Source organism: Diadema antillarum, unplaced genomic scaffold (genome assembly GCF_040938485.1).
Source record: "Diadema antillarum isolate AM-2024a unplaced genomic scaffold, OU_Dant_1.0 seq00001227_RagTag, whole genome shotgun sequence".
NCBI classification, from domain to species: Eukaryota; Metazoa; Echinodermata; class Echinoidea; order Diadematoida; family Diadematidae; genus Diadema; species Diadema antillarum.
The window spans coordinates 271052-288743 of record NW_027272016.1 but is presented as its reverse complement, the minus strand read 5'-3'; the positions used below and the strand labels follow the sequence as shown (position 1 = coordinate 288743).

The following is a 17692-nucleotide window of genomic DNA, read 5'->3' as shown; positions in this document are numbered from 1 at the left end:
GAGCCTATGAGGGCAGCAGTCACTTAGATTCACCATTCATGACATACAAAGGTTTCATATATAATCTGGAAAGAAATCCTACTACAATGGTGTGTTTACATCAAAATCAAAATACTTTTTTATGTAATACATGGTGTGTACAATGTGTCCATTTTTCCTAACCATCCACAGTAACCAATACACTATGCTCTAAAGCGAGCTTACCTCACAATTTTGTTGTTCATTTAGTTTCATTTCATTTATTTCCACATTAAATCATCATTGGGACTACAAAGTTTGTATTGAAAAACAAACAGAAATACATGGTATCAAATATGATAGTGGCGGAATCTTGAGTTCATTTTTATACAAATGCACTCATTTTTGATTCACAGTGTGAGGAGGAAGAGACACTATCATCTCCTCTACTGTATGTCTTTTTGTAGCAGAGCAAAGCAAAGTGACACAAAGGATGTGATGCTTTCAAAGCACCTCCCATGGGAGTCACATAAACGTGTACCTTGCATCTCATTCCTTGAGCATTTGATTCTACTTCAAAATATATCGTGTTCTACATTGTTTTGCCTGGTGTAAATGGCTACCAGACTGGGATTATTGTTTGTTTGTGGAAGATAGTGTCATGACAGTGTTGCAAGTACCATAGTCCAATATTAAAGGAGGTCTTGTGTGATTAAGCATATATTCAGAAATCTTGAGTTGTTCATTTTTTGTCTTCTTCCTTTCATTACTGTTATTTAGGTTTTGCATTATCATTATGTTATTGTGTTTTCTAGTTTTCTTGTATAGATAGCTTCAGTGCACCTAGAAACACCCGTATGAAGCGCCGTACAAGTTGCGATTGTTGTTGTTGTGATGATGATGATGATGATCACCATCATCATCATCTTTATCATCAGTAATGCAGCAATTGCATTATCTTGCCTCTGTGAAGCTTGAAGTGTACACAGAGCACAGGATGGTAGCTTTGTTTGTTTGTTTGTTTGTTTGTTTGCTTGCTTGTTTGTTTGTTATTTATGTGTTTGCTTTGTCTGTTTAGAGCATGATGTTTGTCTTTAAGATGACATCTTCATGCAAGGAAGCTAGAGGTATGGTACTTGGTGTTTTTATTCCCCACCCTGTGAATCATACAGTCAATCACGCAGCTACAACCACAAAGTTCTCTAGACTGTCATGTCTGTTGGATGCTACATACAGTTTGGAATGCCAAGGACATTAAGGGGTGTTTATATATAGATGTGGAAGGCAGTGTGTAATGGAATGGTCTGTCCTGAGTGGTATATATGTGCAGAGAGGGCAGAACTTTCTGGGTTCAAACGAATTGATGTTGGCACGAAGTTAGAGGGTTAGTTACCCTATGTACTACAAGTCAGTGTCAGCGAGATGTGTCTTCATGTTTTAACTTGTACAGTACAATCATTTCTCATAACTCTTCCATTGGTGATCTTGATAGGTTCTTCCTTAACTCTGCTTTGCAATGATCTCTGTAAAGACATGCTTCAAATCAATGTTATCATGGTTTAGATAGAATGATGCTGAAGTTTATGGAATGCTACCTAGATAAGGTTGAATAAGACTAATAAGAATGTTGTCTTGATCTGTGACTCCAGTCTTCTTTCTGTCTGTCCATGCCCCAAATTACTCATTAATTTATGACAAATCACTCTTAAGTCTGTCATATTGCACGCTGCAACTCAGACTCAGAGCTAGAAGTATCAAGATATCCATGGAGATCATACCCATTAGTCTCATGTGAAGAAGAGCTCTAGTAGAGAGAAGGGGAAGGGGGCTCATTGCTTCATGGACTGTTTCTCTGTCAAGGAGATGTGATAGAGAATTGATCTGTTTTGAAATGTGTCGTGCAACACACCCCTTTCAGACTAATTGCTTGAAGTTAAACTTGGTAGGAAAGAGATGGACACTCCCTTAGTACTGATGAACACACAAACTTTGATCGTATTTCTCGACTCAAGGGCCTCAATGAGGAAAGTACAGATGTACCCTCTTGAGGGCAGTTTATTGAAGTTTGTGACAAATAATTATTTTGTTCTCATAAATGTTTTGATTTAAACTGAATACATTAACAAAATACAAGAAATGATTTAAATGAAAAAACACAGTCAACCTTGATAGATATGTATGTGTATGTGTGTATGTGTGTTCGCATTATATGAATATTTGCAGGGATATAGATGTAGATATTGGCATGTGTGTGTGTCTGTGTGTGTGTGCGTGTATTTGTACACACAGAGCACCTGATGACCATATCAAGGTACATTGTAGGTTGGTAACCGTTCAAAGCGTACCAACCCCCCAGTAAGACATTGAAGTCAGTGATAGCCATCCAGCATAAGGTTTGGACTTTAACGAGTGGATCCGTAATGAGGCAGTGCAATGTTAAATGATGATAATGTGTAGGGGATAGTGGATGATGCATGTAGCAGCAAGGAATGCAGTCTGTCTTAGTTATGGTCAGCTGTGTTCAGTCCAGAGTTTGATATATGAGCTCTCTTCACTCTACTATCATTAGCTGTATTCACATTAAAGAATCACAGTGGAATTAAATACCACACTAATTTGTTGTCACTCTTCAAAATTGGCTAAATACCATGGTAATAGACACCATGGCATTTCAGTTGATACCATTCTCATTCTTGAAATCCTGTGTTATTTCTAGCCAGAAAGAAGACCATTCTGAGGAAAGCACTGTGTATTATATGTATATTTCCTACACGGAGAAGACAGGAAGTGTGTCGGGTCATGTGAGAAATATGTTTCACACTCAAATTTCACATGTATATTTCCTGCGAGGTTTGAATTACCACCCTAAATACCACGGTATTTTGCAATGTATTTCACGGTGAATTAGCATTAACACTACAAAATACTACAGCATGTTTCCTCTCTCAAACTGTCTCCAAAACTCACATTTACCTCTGCTCCCCTACCAATGTGACTTTTGTTATGACTCTGACCTGTTCTTCTCTTTGAAACAGTATAATTTACCAGTTCATGCCGATGAATGTACTGTACAAACTGAAGTGTAAACCCATAGTTTAAAAGGAGATCATGTCTTTGGCAGATCAGCAGCCGCGAGGGCTGGGAGATTTGTGTGAAGAGTGTTAACATCACAGAGTACAAACCTACATTCCATTACCATACCAACATGCTGCAAAGATGAAATTTGCCAAGCATGTACATACATCATTTTCCCATCACAATCATGGACAAGTTAAATGGTAAGAATGACTTTGAAAGAGTGGTTACTTGGATGGATGTTACATGAGTGCATAGTGTGGTAATCATGTTTAAAGGATTTATTGCATCTTTGTCAAAAATAAATTGCATCCTTGAAGAGATGCTGAGATGTTGAAGAGACAGACATACTTCCAATGTCTGTTGGATGAGTCTTCTCTCTGGGCCAGCCAACGTGGCAGACTATGACATGAGTGTCATCAGTGGTATGCAGTCAAGTGGTCTACTCTTTGTGTCACTCTAAGCCATAGTCTCAGTATACCATCTCATTTCTGAGCAGGGGAAGGGGAAAGGTGTCAATTTCATCAAATTCCTGGAGGAAACATAAACTGTCTAGAACTTCCATAGCATGGTGACAGAGATGCACATTCAGCTATGAAAGATTCTTGTACAGAGGTGGTTTTTAGAGCATGACATCAGTCAGATATGAAAGCAGTGTACCAAGAGTAAAGTTGCATTGAATCAAAGGGGGCCTGAGCTTCCTATCCTATCTGAACCTTTGTCAGAGGCAAAGGGTGCTTTCAAGTGCTCTAGTACCGTACTATACCATATCTGCACAAGAGGAGGGCTCAAATGCTCTTTAAGTTTACTGTACTATACCGAACCAAAAGTAGACCACTTCCCAATGTGCTGCAAAAGCATACCATTACCGTACCAGCTGTAGGTTTGAGAAGAATGTGTGTAACATGCACACATGTCAAAATGCAAAGAGTTGATTCTCTTTTTGTGAGACACTTGTATGTGGCAGAAGCACCCTGTTTCTACAAAATGTGTTACCTCCCCCTACCCCCCCCCCCCCCCCCCGCTAAAGATAAATCGTGAAGTACGCTTTCTCCACAGAGCCCTTGCAATGCAGTACAGTATTACAGAGCAACAATAGTTAAGAGGCATTGATATGCAAACATGTGGGTAATTGTGTTGCCATATTTCAGTATGTCTATGTCTGCCTTTGATCAAAGCATTTAACATCTGCAATGAATTCACCTATTTATGATAACCAAAACATTGGAATAGGCAGACATTCAAAACAGATCAGGAAAAACTAAAGCTTGTAGTAAAGGGTAGCTCATGACTTCATGCTGTTCTTAGGCAAATAAATTTGAGCTAGATAACTTAATCTGGAAGTTTTCAAATACTCTGTTGGGACTCAGTATAGCAATCCTTCTGTGCAGCCATTGATGTATTTCATGGCTATGTTTGGTGACCCTGGCTTACATTTATAGCCCCTTGGTGAAATTATCTTCATTACAGCAATGTGTTCCCCTTAATTTATAGCTTGTCCTTAGCCTCGGTCACTCTGCTTGTAGTCCAGCTTTTCTCTCTGCCTCCTCATCTTCTTCGTCCTCCCCCTCCTTCTCCAATTCCTCTTCTTCCATCTCCTCCTCCTCCTCCTCCCCCTCCTCCTCCTCCTCCTCCCCCTCTTCCTCCCCTCTTCCTCCCCTCTTCCTCCCCCTCTTCCTCCCCCTCTTCCTCCCCCTTCCAATTCCTCCTCCTTTTCCTCCTCCTTTTCCTCCTCCTCCTTCTTTTCCTCCACTTTCCAGCAGTCCTATTGGAGGCATCTGTCTTGCTGTAGTCACGGAGCCACGATAGCTTCATGGTGTAGTCATCACTCGATGCATTCAGAGATACCAAGTCTAGGACAGGGACATCATTTTTTAAGGTTAAAATGTGGCTTCTTCCCCATTATGTGGTCTCTTCCCTACCATGTGGGTAATGATATAATGTCATCATTATTACCCCTCCTTAAGGATTCTTTTGTAATCAAGTATTGGAATCATTTCATCCTCTATACAATCTTTTACTGATTTTATATGTTTTGAGCCACAGTACCTCTCACATATTTTATGTTTTTTACTTATACTCAGGAGATAATTCCTCTTCATTCGTACATGTTACATTGTTCATGGAATGCTTTGAAATTACATTTTCATACATCATGCACCTATGATAAATAAGTATGTTTACATATCATAGTGCATACTTATTTATTTCATTATTCTAATTCAATGTAAGGCTTTTAATTCATTGCAAATGTCAGGGTTAAAGTTGTCTCTGTGCTGTTGTGAAGCCATAATTTCCGAGGACTGAATCAATGCCAACGTTGCTAGTACACACAGACTATGAATAATGAAAGACATGATTGTGTTCTAAAGGTATAAACCTCATCTTTTACCCTGCCAACTTCCCATCAGTATCCTGCTAGAAAAGCAATAGAATGTCTGTGTTAAGTGCTAATAAATTCTAATCTGTTCAACCAATATGTGCCAATGATTCCTGAGAGATTTATAAAGAAGGAACCTTCCACCAATGTTGTTCACTCTCGTGACAATCACAGATATAATGTATTTCACCTCCACCCACTCATGCCAAAGGTAAATGCCATGCCTCTTACAATCCTATATCACCTCATTTCAACTGACAAAGATAAATGTGAGAATATTTAACTAGGATGCAGAAGGTTAATGGTTTTCCTGACACCATAAGTTTTAGAGAGTTCTCCACTCACTGCAGACATGGATTGTTTTCACAAAAGACTGAATGTAAGATGTAAATCAAGGTAGTTGGTTTTTATTATTTCATTTGATGTTGATTTGTGTGTTTGAGATGTCAAGGTGTGCAGTGCTGTGTTTATGGTTGGAAAAGAAATAAAGTTTGGTTGAAATATTTTCATATTGATTTTTAGTAACATGCACAATGCTGGCAGGACAATATGTCAGGACAGTGGCAGTGATAAATGTCATGCCTCTTTTTTTTCTAGTTTTTGTGGCTTCTTCCCTTTCATTGTCTTGAATTAAACTTTGTCATTTAATCAGGATGTTTCATTGCAAATTTGTGTTTTGGGATCACAGTTCATATTTCTTTTTTCTTTCTTTTTTACAAAGGACCATATTAATCTTTGCTAATTGTTGACTGCTTAATGTGTAGATTTTAAGGGGCCAAACAAATTCATAGTTACAATATGTGATATCCATTTTTGGAGGGGGTGAGAGAAAGGGAGGACAGAGGGTTGCGTGAGCTTGAGCAAGGTGAGAACTAAAAAAGAATGAACTATTTTGTTTATTGTCTTTTGGATATTAAGCTGTAAAAGGCAGTTGAATTATGACAGACAGTCACTGATGATCAGCTTTGGTTGTTTCTTCCATAAAGCAAAGCTTGAATCCTGCCAGTAATGAATTTCCAGAACACTATACAATGCAAACCTTTTGACATCACTATTGTAGAGGCAAACCTCCTCATTGACTGAATTCTGAATTTTTTTTAACTAATAGACTTTTCATTTTTTTTCTTTATTCTAGTATTAAAAGCAATCTAAAAACAGGGAAATCAAATCATTTCCAAAATGAATTATAACAATGGATTTTAAAGATTAATGTAGCCTTCTAGTTCACCTGACTTGCCACTTAAAGATTATCAAAGGCAGAACTAAAAGTAGACAAGCATCCAGATATCATGTCTGTCAGTGCCTGACCTGTGATCTCCTAGACTGCCCTCTGGCTTTATACTGGCCCCTGGTTAGGCCTTCCAAAACGGGAATAATTGGTCAAAATTAAGGTCAGAGAAGAAAAGAAACTGGCAACCATATCGGCACGTGCCAGTGTTTATTTATTAAGGACATGGCCAAGTTGATAGGACATGGCCAGAATGTGTTAATGGGCGGTCATCAGGACATTCCTTGTATGCAGAAGCAAGTGGGGCATGACTAGTGTGGTTCACTGCCTTCTGCGGGTTTATCCCCCTAGCCATCTTTCTTCAGTGGAGCAAGGCTGTAGACATGGTACCCTGGTGTGTGTGGTAGAGCAGGTTTGCTTCTGTCTTGCCTTTCATGTTTTCAGAATAGAGTGTAGTAGGCCTATATATGATAAGCAACTTACCATCAAAGAACCATCAAGCATCTAGTGCATTTCCCTCTTTCAAACCATTATTCCCTGATGGTTACCCATTGAGTGATATGGAGAACTGTAATCACCGTATCATTTCCTCCAAGACTAAAAGGTACTGAATCTGTATTGAAATCCCAAGCACCAGAACACAAACCTATAATATCAGCTCTGACTTATGGGTCTATTTGAATGTCACCTTGCAAGCACAGTAGGAATGTAGTGCAAGCTTTGCCACTTGCCAGCTTGTACAAATTGATTGGTGTTTCATCAAGAAAGCTGTTCAGACTGGTGTCTCCTGTTGAATCACCATTGAACCATTGAGAGAGAGAGTTAGCCTGGACCTGAGAGAGGTGTCTTTTGCTCAAATATTCATTGCTATTTCATCAGTGGCAGTTGATTAGGGAGGTTTTTCAGACCAAAGGCATTCAGCAGTTGCCCTTTTGTGCACTTCTTAAAAACTGCCCTATGTGGAAGGGATGTACCAAATGTAGATTTACTCTCCTTATTTCTGTAGGCTCTGTTCTGGGCTGTTTTAGACAGTATGACGGATCAGTAGCAGTCCAGTACTATCGACGTCCCTAGCTCTCACATCTCCCTCCCCCTTTTACCCTTGTGCCCCTTGGATTTCTGATTTCATACCCCACTTCTATCAGGTATCTCAGGCATGATCAGACCAGATTACACCCGTTGGTGGGATGAAACCCTAGACCCACCTCTCTTCTCAAGCTCTCCTCAGTAGATAACTACTTGGTTGATAGAAAGACAGAAGATGTCTGATAAGAAAGAATATAGCAGCCTGTGATATTAGATTGGATGAGATCTAAGAGTTGTTTAAATACCCTATACTTACAGATGTAGACCTATATGCAGGTGAGGATGGATTTTTGTTCTTTTTTTTTTCAGGGTTCCCTATATCTTGTTTTGCCACTTTCATTCTGTGGTCCAACTTGTGTAATGTAGGGTGATATACCCCAAAGAATTATTCTCAACATGATTTGAATGTCATATAGCAGCAGAGATTGTTTATGATGTTGCCTAATACTACTATGCTTCAAATGATAAATGACCAATCAAAAGGAACTGTTTTTGAGTTACAGACATTCTTATCAGCCTTTGTCTGGGAAAACTTGTCTAAGACATAGCAGCATCACTGAAAAACAAAAATATTCTTTATAATTATATGAAGTAAGGTGAATGACATTTTTCTTTGCAGCCAATTGACAGTACTGTTTAAGACAGTAGATATTATGTACATTGCCAATATGGCTATTGTCAAATGTTGGGACTTCCCACTATTTGTAGGAGTGGGTCACGACATTCCATATGTATTCCTATGTTTGTTTATTTGCACTCATTTTTTGTGTTCCATTTTTGCGATCCAAATTACTTTCTCTGTGAGGTCAGTTCTCCTGCTATCATGTTATTTTTGGTAGTATCACAGTATCTTTCTTAACTCAGTTAGTCTCATTCCACCATGCAATATCAATTTAAAATTTTGAAGGTATATTCCCAAACAATCATATCAGGACATCATGTTAGAGATAGTCTCACCAGTCAGTCTCAGGATGAAAGATCAACTGTAGGCCAGCATGCTACAGAACCTTGAGACCAGATTTCTTGCTGCTGACAACTCAATTTGGCAATAAGCGTTGAGTGAGCTCAGTTTTACGCGTGACCCAGCCCAAATCAAGGGGTCCAGCCTCCAGAGTCTTACAGCATTGACAGGCTGTGCAAATTAGTCTCAATTTCAAGACACTGTACTTGTGGTGTATATATGAAAATCAACATTCTGTAATGTAACAGCATTCTTAAATTGCCATATTGCTTTCTCTCTCAGAAGACAAAAACAGAAACTACGTAATTAGAGATGAATGAGTGAATATACATGGAATTTCTGTATTCATTGTGTTTGCAGGTAAATTATCTTGCGATGTATTGTAGACTAGCACAATATCCTCCAATTCTGACTGTCAAAATATTGGAATGGTATCGTTTTGTGAATCACAAAATTGTCATGTAACTTGCCATATTTTCCTCTCCCTCAAGAATTAGTGGTTAGGAGCAGGAGGTATTTCTTTTTCTTTTGTCTAGGGTTGTGGTAAATGGTGCATGTAAAAGGCAAGATTTTGTATTTCAAAGCTCTGCCTCACATTGGCAGAAATCAGCTGAAAACAAACTATTTATACCCCACCAAGTCTGTCAAAGTATGATGTGTGTGGTATGCTGGTGACAGAGTAGAGTATGAAACATGTCAAACAAGACAGCTATATTTCTTGTGTGAACTTCACTTAATGCAGAAGTCTCCATTGTGTCTTCATCTTGTAGCTATTGGTATTATATGATTTCATTGACACTATCATTTACATTAATTGACAGGCTATGCAAATTTGAATTTGAATTTGAATTTGAACATTGTATATTGCACAGGAAATAATTTTACCTCCTCAAATCTGATTAGCAATTTCAGCCAATAGTCGGGTGTTTCTTGTCAGGGTCCATTTACATTGACAACATCAACATACTCTCTCTGCTTGAGTTTTACTAATAGACATGTAAACAAGACTTTAGGTTACAAAACCCACTACTGTGTGCCTTCTGAAGTACACAAAATATAATACTGTGATAATGTGAGTAGGACCTATAGGCCTACTTAACAAGCATAGAAACAAGTTTTGTACTTTTTCAGGAAGTGGAGAAATTTACTAAACACACACACACACACACACACACACACTCACAAACACACACAGAACCTTATGATATAGGCCTATATATTGTCATGTTGTTAGACACTAGATTTCTAGATGCAATTAACTTCTTCTTCTTCTTTTTCTTTTCTTTTTTGGTATTGTTAATTTGTTTAAGGATGAATAATAGAATCATCAAGTATGTAAATCTTTTTTCTGAGTCTTAAAATTCAGACTAAACTCTTGGCATTGCTTCATTTTTTTTAACAAGGAAGTAAGATGAGCATTGATTCTGTGTAGAGAAAGCCAACCCATGGTGCAGGCACTCTGAGAAGTAAACCACATCCAAAGTAGATTACACCAGGGCCATGCTGCCCTCTATACAACGTAGGTCTGGTCAGCAGGAGGTAGCCAGGGTAAGGATGCTTTCTACAGCTGGTCAGTGAGATGGGGCAACTGTCAATGAGCACACTGAAGTTTTTTAGTTTGCTCACCAGGCTACCTCTGACTACAAGCTGCTTTGATCCATTTTTTTTCAGGCTAGTCGACTAATCACTGAGTGGCGAAGCCGTCATCAGCCTAGGATCCCCATGATCATAGATACCAATATCTAACAATTCAGAGAGATGTACATTTGTAGAATCCCTGTTTATATCGATGCCTGCTCACACTGATACACCCATCCAGCCACCCGAGCTTAGCCAAGATTTGGGACTATCCTGACCTCAATGTAGATTAATGTATGAGAACTTCTTCATGACAGAACAGAAGATGCTTGAAACATATCTTAGAGTAGATGTATTTTGCACTGATAACATTTGTCTAACATTGTGTTGAAGGAAAATTAAACAGTACCCTTTGTTTTCTTGGCAAAGGCTATTGTTGTTTAATTGCACAGTAGTCAACACATAATATCAGAAGCTCCTGTATGATTATCAGATGTCAAGGAGGCATGAGCATACTAGTCACTAGCACATTGAGTCCACAGTAGATCTGAATGCCCATCTCTCCTTCCGTAGCCATTAACTAGTAATATATACAGCACACGTCTCCTACCTACACCGTTACTTACTTCACAGTCCTGATGTAGATGTTCAGATTCTATACCTTCTGTCAATACCTTCTGTCTCTCATGAGTTCTCTATTCTAATTTTCTTTCTTTCTTTCTTTCTTTCTTTGTCATGCACTGTTCCTGCCCTACTTCTTCTTCTTTACTTTACACTGTATAGGAAGGGACATGAAGTATCACCTTTTAGCCAGTTACCATGCCCTAGCCTGTAAATAGTCATTTGATAGTCCTGTCTGTCTGCTTCAATCTGATGCCTCATTTTAGCACCCCACTGAGCTCTCATTTTCATTTGTTTTGGCCGCATCACTCCTTCATTTTCAACCAAGCAAGCACGTGCCACTCCTTAACCTTTCAATTTTATGAGTCAAAAGTTTTCAATCATTTTTTTTTTCTTTTGGACTCCATTTCTCCTTTGCTTTCATATTCTGTGAGACTTGCCATACATGTGAGTCCTCTCTCGTGCTTCCTCTGATTCTTGTGTCATTTTTCTGACACCCACGCATCATAAGGCAAAGGAAACAGTGAGAGGACAGTAGAATAGCATGGTGTTGCCTCTGTGGGACAGGGCAGCCAGGCTCTCTGCAGGGTGCCAACAAATGGACAAATTAAGCTCTAATGCAGACACAATTTTACTCCGGGCAATCTATCTGATATACCCTCCAGGTCCTGTCTGAGATTCCTACAGTATACTCACTCTTTTGTTTTTAGCCACATGAGAAGGGTTTTCCACTAATGAAATTACCTTTCATTAGTTTCAGATGTCATTGTAGATGTATTATTAGTTTTAGTTGACGTGGAATCAATGATATGTGTACTGTCTTCAGAGTCTCATTGGATTTCATTTTCAGGCAATCTCTTTTGTGTAATTTTCTCTGTATCATTTATCACATGTGGTCTGAAGGTGCGGGTAAAATATCTGTTAACAGTTTTGTTAGTTTGCTTGTTTGTTGCAGATATTTTTGTATGTGCTTGGTGTTTGTTTTATATTTGATTGGAAATTTCTTCTACAGGACAAGAATATTTCATATATCACAGTGACTTGACCTCACAAAGGCAGGTGAAATTTTGTTGTTGATGTGTGTACTTTAACTTGTTGAAGATCGATATCTTTATACAACTTGCTCCTAATTGTGTCTCTCTACTCTGTTTTCTTGTTCTTACAGTGCTGGCACTACGACTCAAGTTAAGAAGACCAAGAGAAGAGCTTGTCAGCCAAGGCATCATGCCCCGTAAGTCATCCAAATGCCCTTAATTGCTTTCTAGTGGTTTACTCCATTGGTCATACAAAGTATCTGCAGAGTATACCAGTAACTGGTGTTACTGTCTTCAGTTTGAAATATCGTCTCATTTCTCGTGAATGTTTGTAGATGGCACTAGTATTGTATGACAAAGAAACAAAAGAGGCAGTCATTATATGAATAGATCTAAGAAGCCAGTTTTCATACAATGTCTTGCCAGCTATCATGCAGCTAATTCATGAACTGCCAACTTCCTGCCCCTGGCTCTACATCTGTTTACTCCATGTTTTCTCTCTCAAAGTTCTGACAAGAAGTAAGCTGGCTGAGCACCCACATCTGGAAGAGTGATTACAGCTAGCCTTGGATTTGACCCAGCTTTGATGTTAACATTCAACCTATATGTGTGTGTGGGGGGGGGGGGGGTTCTGTATTTTATTTTTGTAATGATTGTCCAAACTTCAACAATTGTATCAGGGTTTGTCACCCTCACAGAATGTTTTCAACTTAGTGTAAGTCAGAAAATAGTTTTGGCTTCTCCTGACTGCCTCCATAAAAATTGGGCTTGTTAGATGTTCATTTGAGAAACACGGTGAGAAAAAGATTCCAGGCAATTTAGTCATCAATGTGCCTATGAAGTTTTCAGTCAGAGGGCGATTGATTTTGAAAAGTCAAATGAGATATTGGGGCATTTCCTTAGCATAGAAACAGTCATCCATACACTGTGATATACCAAGAATATGGTTAAACATTAATAGGCACAGGTAATACTTGTATGCCACTGGAAGTAAGTAGGAACAAATGCTTTCAGTGGATGTGATTTTAGCCATCTCTTCCCCCATCTCCTATTTTATGTTCCTGTCCAGTTTGTCAGTTTACCTGTTCACTTGTCTCTGCATTTTTTCAGAACTCATCTGTAACTGTCTGGATAGAGAAAAACAAAATGGGATACACTCTGATGTGTGCTTTTACTCACATTAGATTCATCTTCCTCACCTGGTTTACAATGAAAGTGATTGATTGTTAGTTGGCTCGTTAATTTTAGGTGTGAAGAGTTAATAATTCTCTTGGCTTTTAGAAATAGATACAAGTTTAGATACCATTGCCAGAAAAGATTTAAGAGTGGTATTTTTTAACCCTTTTATTTGAGGGGGAGGGGCAGGGAATGGAATGAGATCATGACAAGAAATCCATGGATTGACTTGTTGTAGCCCAGAATGGGATGACAGGATACTAGTCAAAAGTCAGTGTAGGGGAAGCAAGTGAATTTTGGATTGCAGAAGGAAAAAAAAAATTGAACAGAACACGTCTCCACCAATTAGAAGTGAACTAGTCAGGTGACCAATGGAGTCACTTTGCGCTCTTAGATCTAGTTTGCCACCTGTGTTACTTTCATCTACCTCAGCTGGAAAAACCATCTCTAGGGGGCTTTCTTTGGTCCCCTGTGTATGCTGACAAGCACCCCTCTGTACTTCCAAATCTCTATGCTGCCATTCTCTCCATTGCAAACTAAAAGGCTGGATGCAGGGGGGGGGGGGATTGAGAGGGGGTTTGATTCTATCTTGCAGGAAATGAGGTACGGAAAGTGTACTAAATTCTTTCACTTTTTTTGTGATCTGTCTAAGATGTATAAGCCTGAAGAAAAAGAAATTACCTGCCACAAACCTAGATATGAGACTTCTCTGTCTTTTCCTGACTGATTAAAGACATCCCCACCTCAACACTGTAGCAGGTGTCAATGGCTAGAGGAAATAAAGTAACAGAAAAAAAAAACTATTGTTCAACTTTAACATCTAATGAAGATGTACCATCTAATGAAGATGTAATCATGGTAGTGGAAACAAAACCACAGAAGTGGACGCATCAACCATAAAATTTGTTATGAACATAAAAAATTGATTTGCCAATCTCAGAATTTTTCCCTTTATTTCAATAAAGATGACTTTACTCAAATATTATGTGTATTCAGTGAATGCAGAGACAGATGTGTCAGTACAGTTTGAAAAAAATTGTGAGTTTCAGTCAAATCAGTCTGGTGTCTTGCTAGATAAAAAATTGTAACAATTTGTTATGTGTTAACAATGTAATGATAAGACAATATAGAGGTAATAGTACTTACAGTATGTTCATTTTTCTAGCATACTGAAAAGAGCATTGGATTTCCCTCCTGAAAAGTTGGAATGATATATTACCCTTCACACATGACAGCAACAAGGTTAACGAATGTCATTATCAAGACTAATAAATATTGTGGAATTTTCTCTTTGTTTCTCTATATACTGCTGCACTATTGTCACTTAATAAATGTCACAATAGTGCTGCAATGAAAAATAAAAATTAAATAGAATAAAGTGTATTGTTGTGGCCTTTTTATCTCGCAATGATGGCACATGGATTCAGACAAAACTTAATCATTATAACTTTTGAACAGATTGTCCAATTTTCCTTAAACTTCATAGGGATGTTCTTCTTCTTCTTCTTCTTCTTCTTCTTCTTCTTCTTCTTCTTCTTCTTCTTCTTCTTCTTCTTCTTCTTCTTTGTGGATTCACTGTACTAACTTATAGGCTACATGTGGGTTAGGTTTGGTAGGGTTTTTTTTTTCTTGTTAAATGTCTATACTCATGCTGTCTATGGAAGTATACAGGGAATACAATTCGGTACAATTCCACCTGTCCATGTATAAGGAGAGCGATTGTGTTCATTGTATAATCAATATTAGTGCATTCATCATATTTTGCTCTTACCTGAATAGAAATATGATACTACATGTGTTATCATAATCCCAATATCACTTTATTGGAACTTCAGTGTACCCATGTCTGTTCCATACTCCACATGACATAGAATCTGATGTCAGTCTGAGATGCCACTTGCTCAATGCTTATCTGAATCAGTGGAAATCTACTCTGGTTTAAAGTAACCATAGACAAATAAAAAAGCTCCATTCATAGCCAACCGAAGAGATTACTTTGATAAAAGAAGCATTCCATAGTCCATAGTGAGGACTTTGTTTCACAGGTACTAGGTAGGCAAACCTGGATAATACTACTTCATTCTCATTCCACTATAATATTCTTTTTTTTTCAAAGAAAAGACCAAGCAGTCTTTTTCTCCCAGGCAACCATTTATGCAGGCCTGTACTGTGCTAGGAGGTATTTTTGACTGTAACAGCTGCCATGTGTGTGTCTAATTCTATGATAGGAAAGAGAGGCTGTATGTGTATCAAACTAGATTGAGAGATGAGATGAAATAGTGAGAAGACTGGCTTTAGGGAAGGATTAGACATGACTAGGAAGGTGTCAGGGTAGGATTAACACCCACTGTGTGTATGGAATCAACTCTGAATTCCACACACTATGGCATTTTAATCCCGTTGTATGTTTCAATCGACAAGCTAAGATTTACACTGCACAATTATGTGGAAACTACTTTTTAAACAGAGAACACAATATAGATAAGGAAAGCAAATATCTTTTTTATTCCATTTTTAACACATTCTTTGTGAAGGTAATTTCAATCATTAGCAGCTGACAAAATAGGTAATTTAACAGATTAATTAGAGTAAAGCAGTCCTAACTTGCCTGCGTAGGAGTCCTTTCTCATGGAGACTGAAGGAACTCTTTGGAGAGTTCTCTCATGGAGACTGAAGGAACTCTTTGGAGAGTTCTCTCATGGAGACTGAAGGAACTCTTTGGAGAGTTCTCCACTGTATTGTAGAGTGGCTTGTAAGTAAAACATGAAGTATGCGCTAATTTTAGCTGATGACACGTTAGCTGTGTAACAAGATTACACATGTTAAAACTGTCTTGTCAGAGTGCATGTCTAAATACATGGCATTCCTTGTACCAGAGAGTGGTAGTGATATTGATGATGGGGATAGGGCTGATGTTGATGGGGTAGGGGTGGAGATCTGGATGGGGCCTCAGGAGTTGTAAGGATGGGGTGGTAGCAGTATCAGAGGGCAGCTCATTTTTCTACCATGCCGATGTGACATCATCTCAGGCCTACATTCCTCTCATACTTGTGCTATCCTAAAGATGAGCCAGTTTGCATACCTTTTATCTCTTTCTTTCCCCTCCATCCTATCATGTATCCTCCTCTCTTCAGTTACTTTTGTCAGTCTAACATATGCACATATCTCATACATTTCATAAAAGTTTGCATGGCCAGCACATATGCTGTATGAATGTCATCCTGTGATACTTTCATTGCAGTCAGTGGTAATTGTATCAGAATGTAGAATGAACCCAGGTTGGTTTACTCACTGTGGTCCCTTTTGAAGGCAGCTGAGAGCAACCTTTATATCCTTGTTAATCCTATGACTCACAATCACCTTCCCATGTTTCCTCATTGTTCATCTTCCCTTTGCAGTGCAATCATTATGTATGCCTTCTTGTCATCCAACTATCTCTGCCATTCCTCTCTTCTACCATGAGAAGTTTGAGTGAAGTTTGCAGCAGCAGTAATAGACTGCACGATAATCTGAGAGTCGTCGTCAAAATATTTGACATTTGACGTCATCCAGGGTATGCATTCTGGATGCTATCTAGTATATCCTAGCTCTGCTAGAGAATACATGCTGTCTACCCCTGCTGTAACTCTTTCCTTGTAATATTTATCACATTATCTTTAGTCTCCTTGTGTTTGCTCACATACTTACAAATTATTCCTTTCCCTCCATCTTGGTATAAATGTCTGTCAGTCTGTCCTTTTGTCTCTTTCTCTGTCTTTTTCTTTCTCTATTTACATGCTGTTTATGCCCAATTCTTATCCCGTTTTCCTTTCCTTTCTCTCTTACTGTTTGTGAGGATGGGGTTATCCTTCTCACCGATTCCTACTTTCAATCTATCTTTATAAATCACGCAGGATTTCTCTTCTTCCTTTCCCTCCCTTCTCCCTTTCCTTCCTTCTTGGATTCATTTTCCTATTAAGCAATCTCTACCAGTCATTTAATGTCTTTACTATGGTAAAGGATGTGCTTAAACAATGACCTATTGATTTCAAGCCGGCAGCATTGAAAAGGAGAAATTGATGTCATAGAGGTAGCATGGCTCACTATGACGTCACAAGAAGAGAGCTGGGCCTCTGGTATCATGGCATCATTATGGTCTCAACAGAGGGATGTCATACAAGGACATGCATTCCTGAAAGACGTCACAGAGTGTAGCCACACCCCCTTCCTTCCTCCACCTCACACCAAATCTCAGTCTCTTTCTTTCTCTCCATCTCCCATCTCTCCTCCCACACTATCTAGTCTGAGACATCTGATGCCGATACATCATCAAATCTTTTTTTCATCTTTGTATACCGCACACAGTTATCCCACCCTCCAGACCACCCCTACCTCTCTCTGTCCATCTCTATCTACAAACTTAAACCTTGCAATGGCAGCCAGCCGTCTTGGCTGGTAAATAATAGCTTGATATTAATGACTCCAAACTAAGATACCATGATGGTGGAGATGCTGCACTCTGTGGCATCTCTTCTCACCTACCAGTCTCATTTACAACAAGCAGCTCTTCCTCCTTTAAGTCTCCTTCACATGGAATTCCCATCCATTCTCCTCCA

At 38.7% G+C, this 17692-nt stretch overlaps 1 protein-coding gene across 2 annotated transcripts in view; it reads left to right on the top strand.

The window, feature by feature from the left end:
• The window catches only part of LOC139745005 (uncharacterized), a 176285-nt gene that overhangs the window by 126164 nt on the left and 32429 nt on the right, over positions 1-17692 (top strand). For both annotated transcript variants that reach the window (XM_071655409.1, XM_071655411.1), the window contains one exon: positions 12053-12118. In XM_071655409.1, the coding sequence (XP_071511510.1) occupies positions 12053-12118 (66 nt within the window). The remainder of the gene's footprint in view (positions 1-12052; positions 12119-17692) is intronic.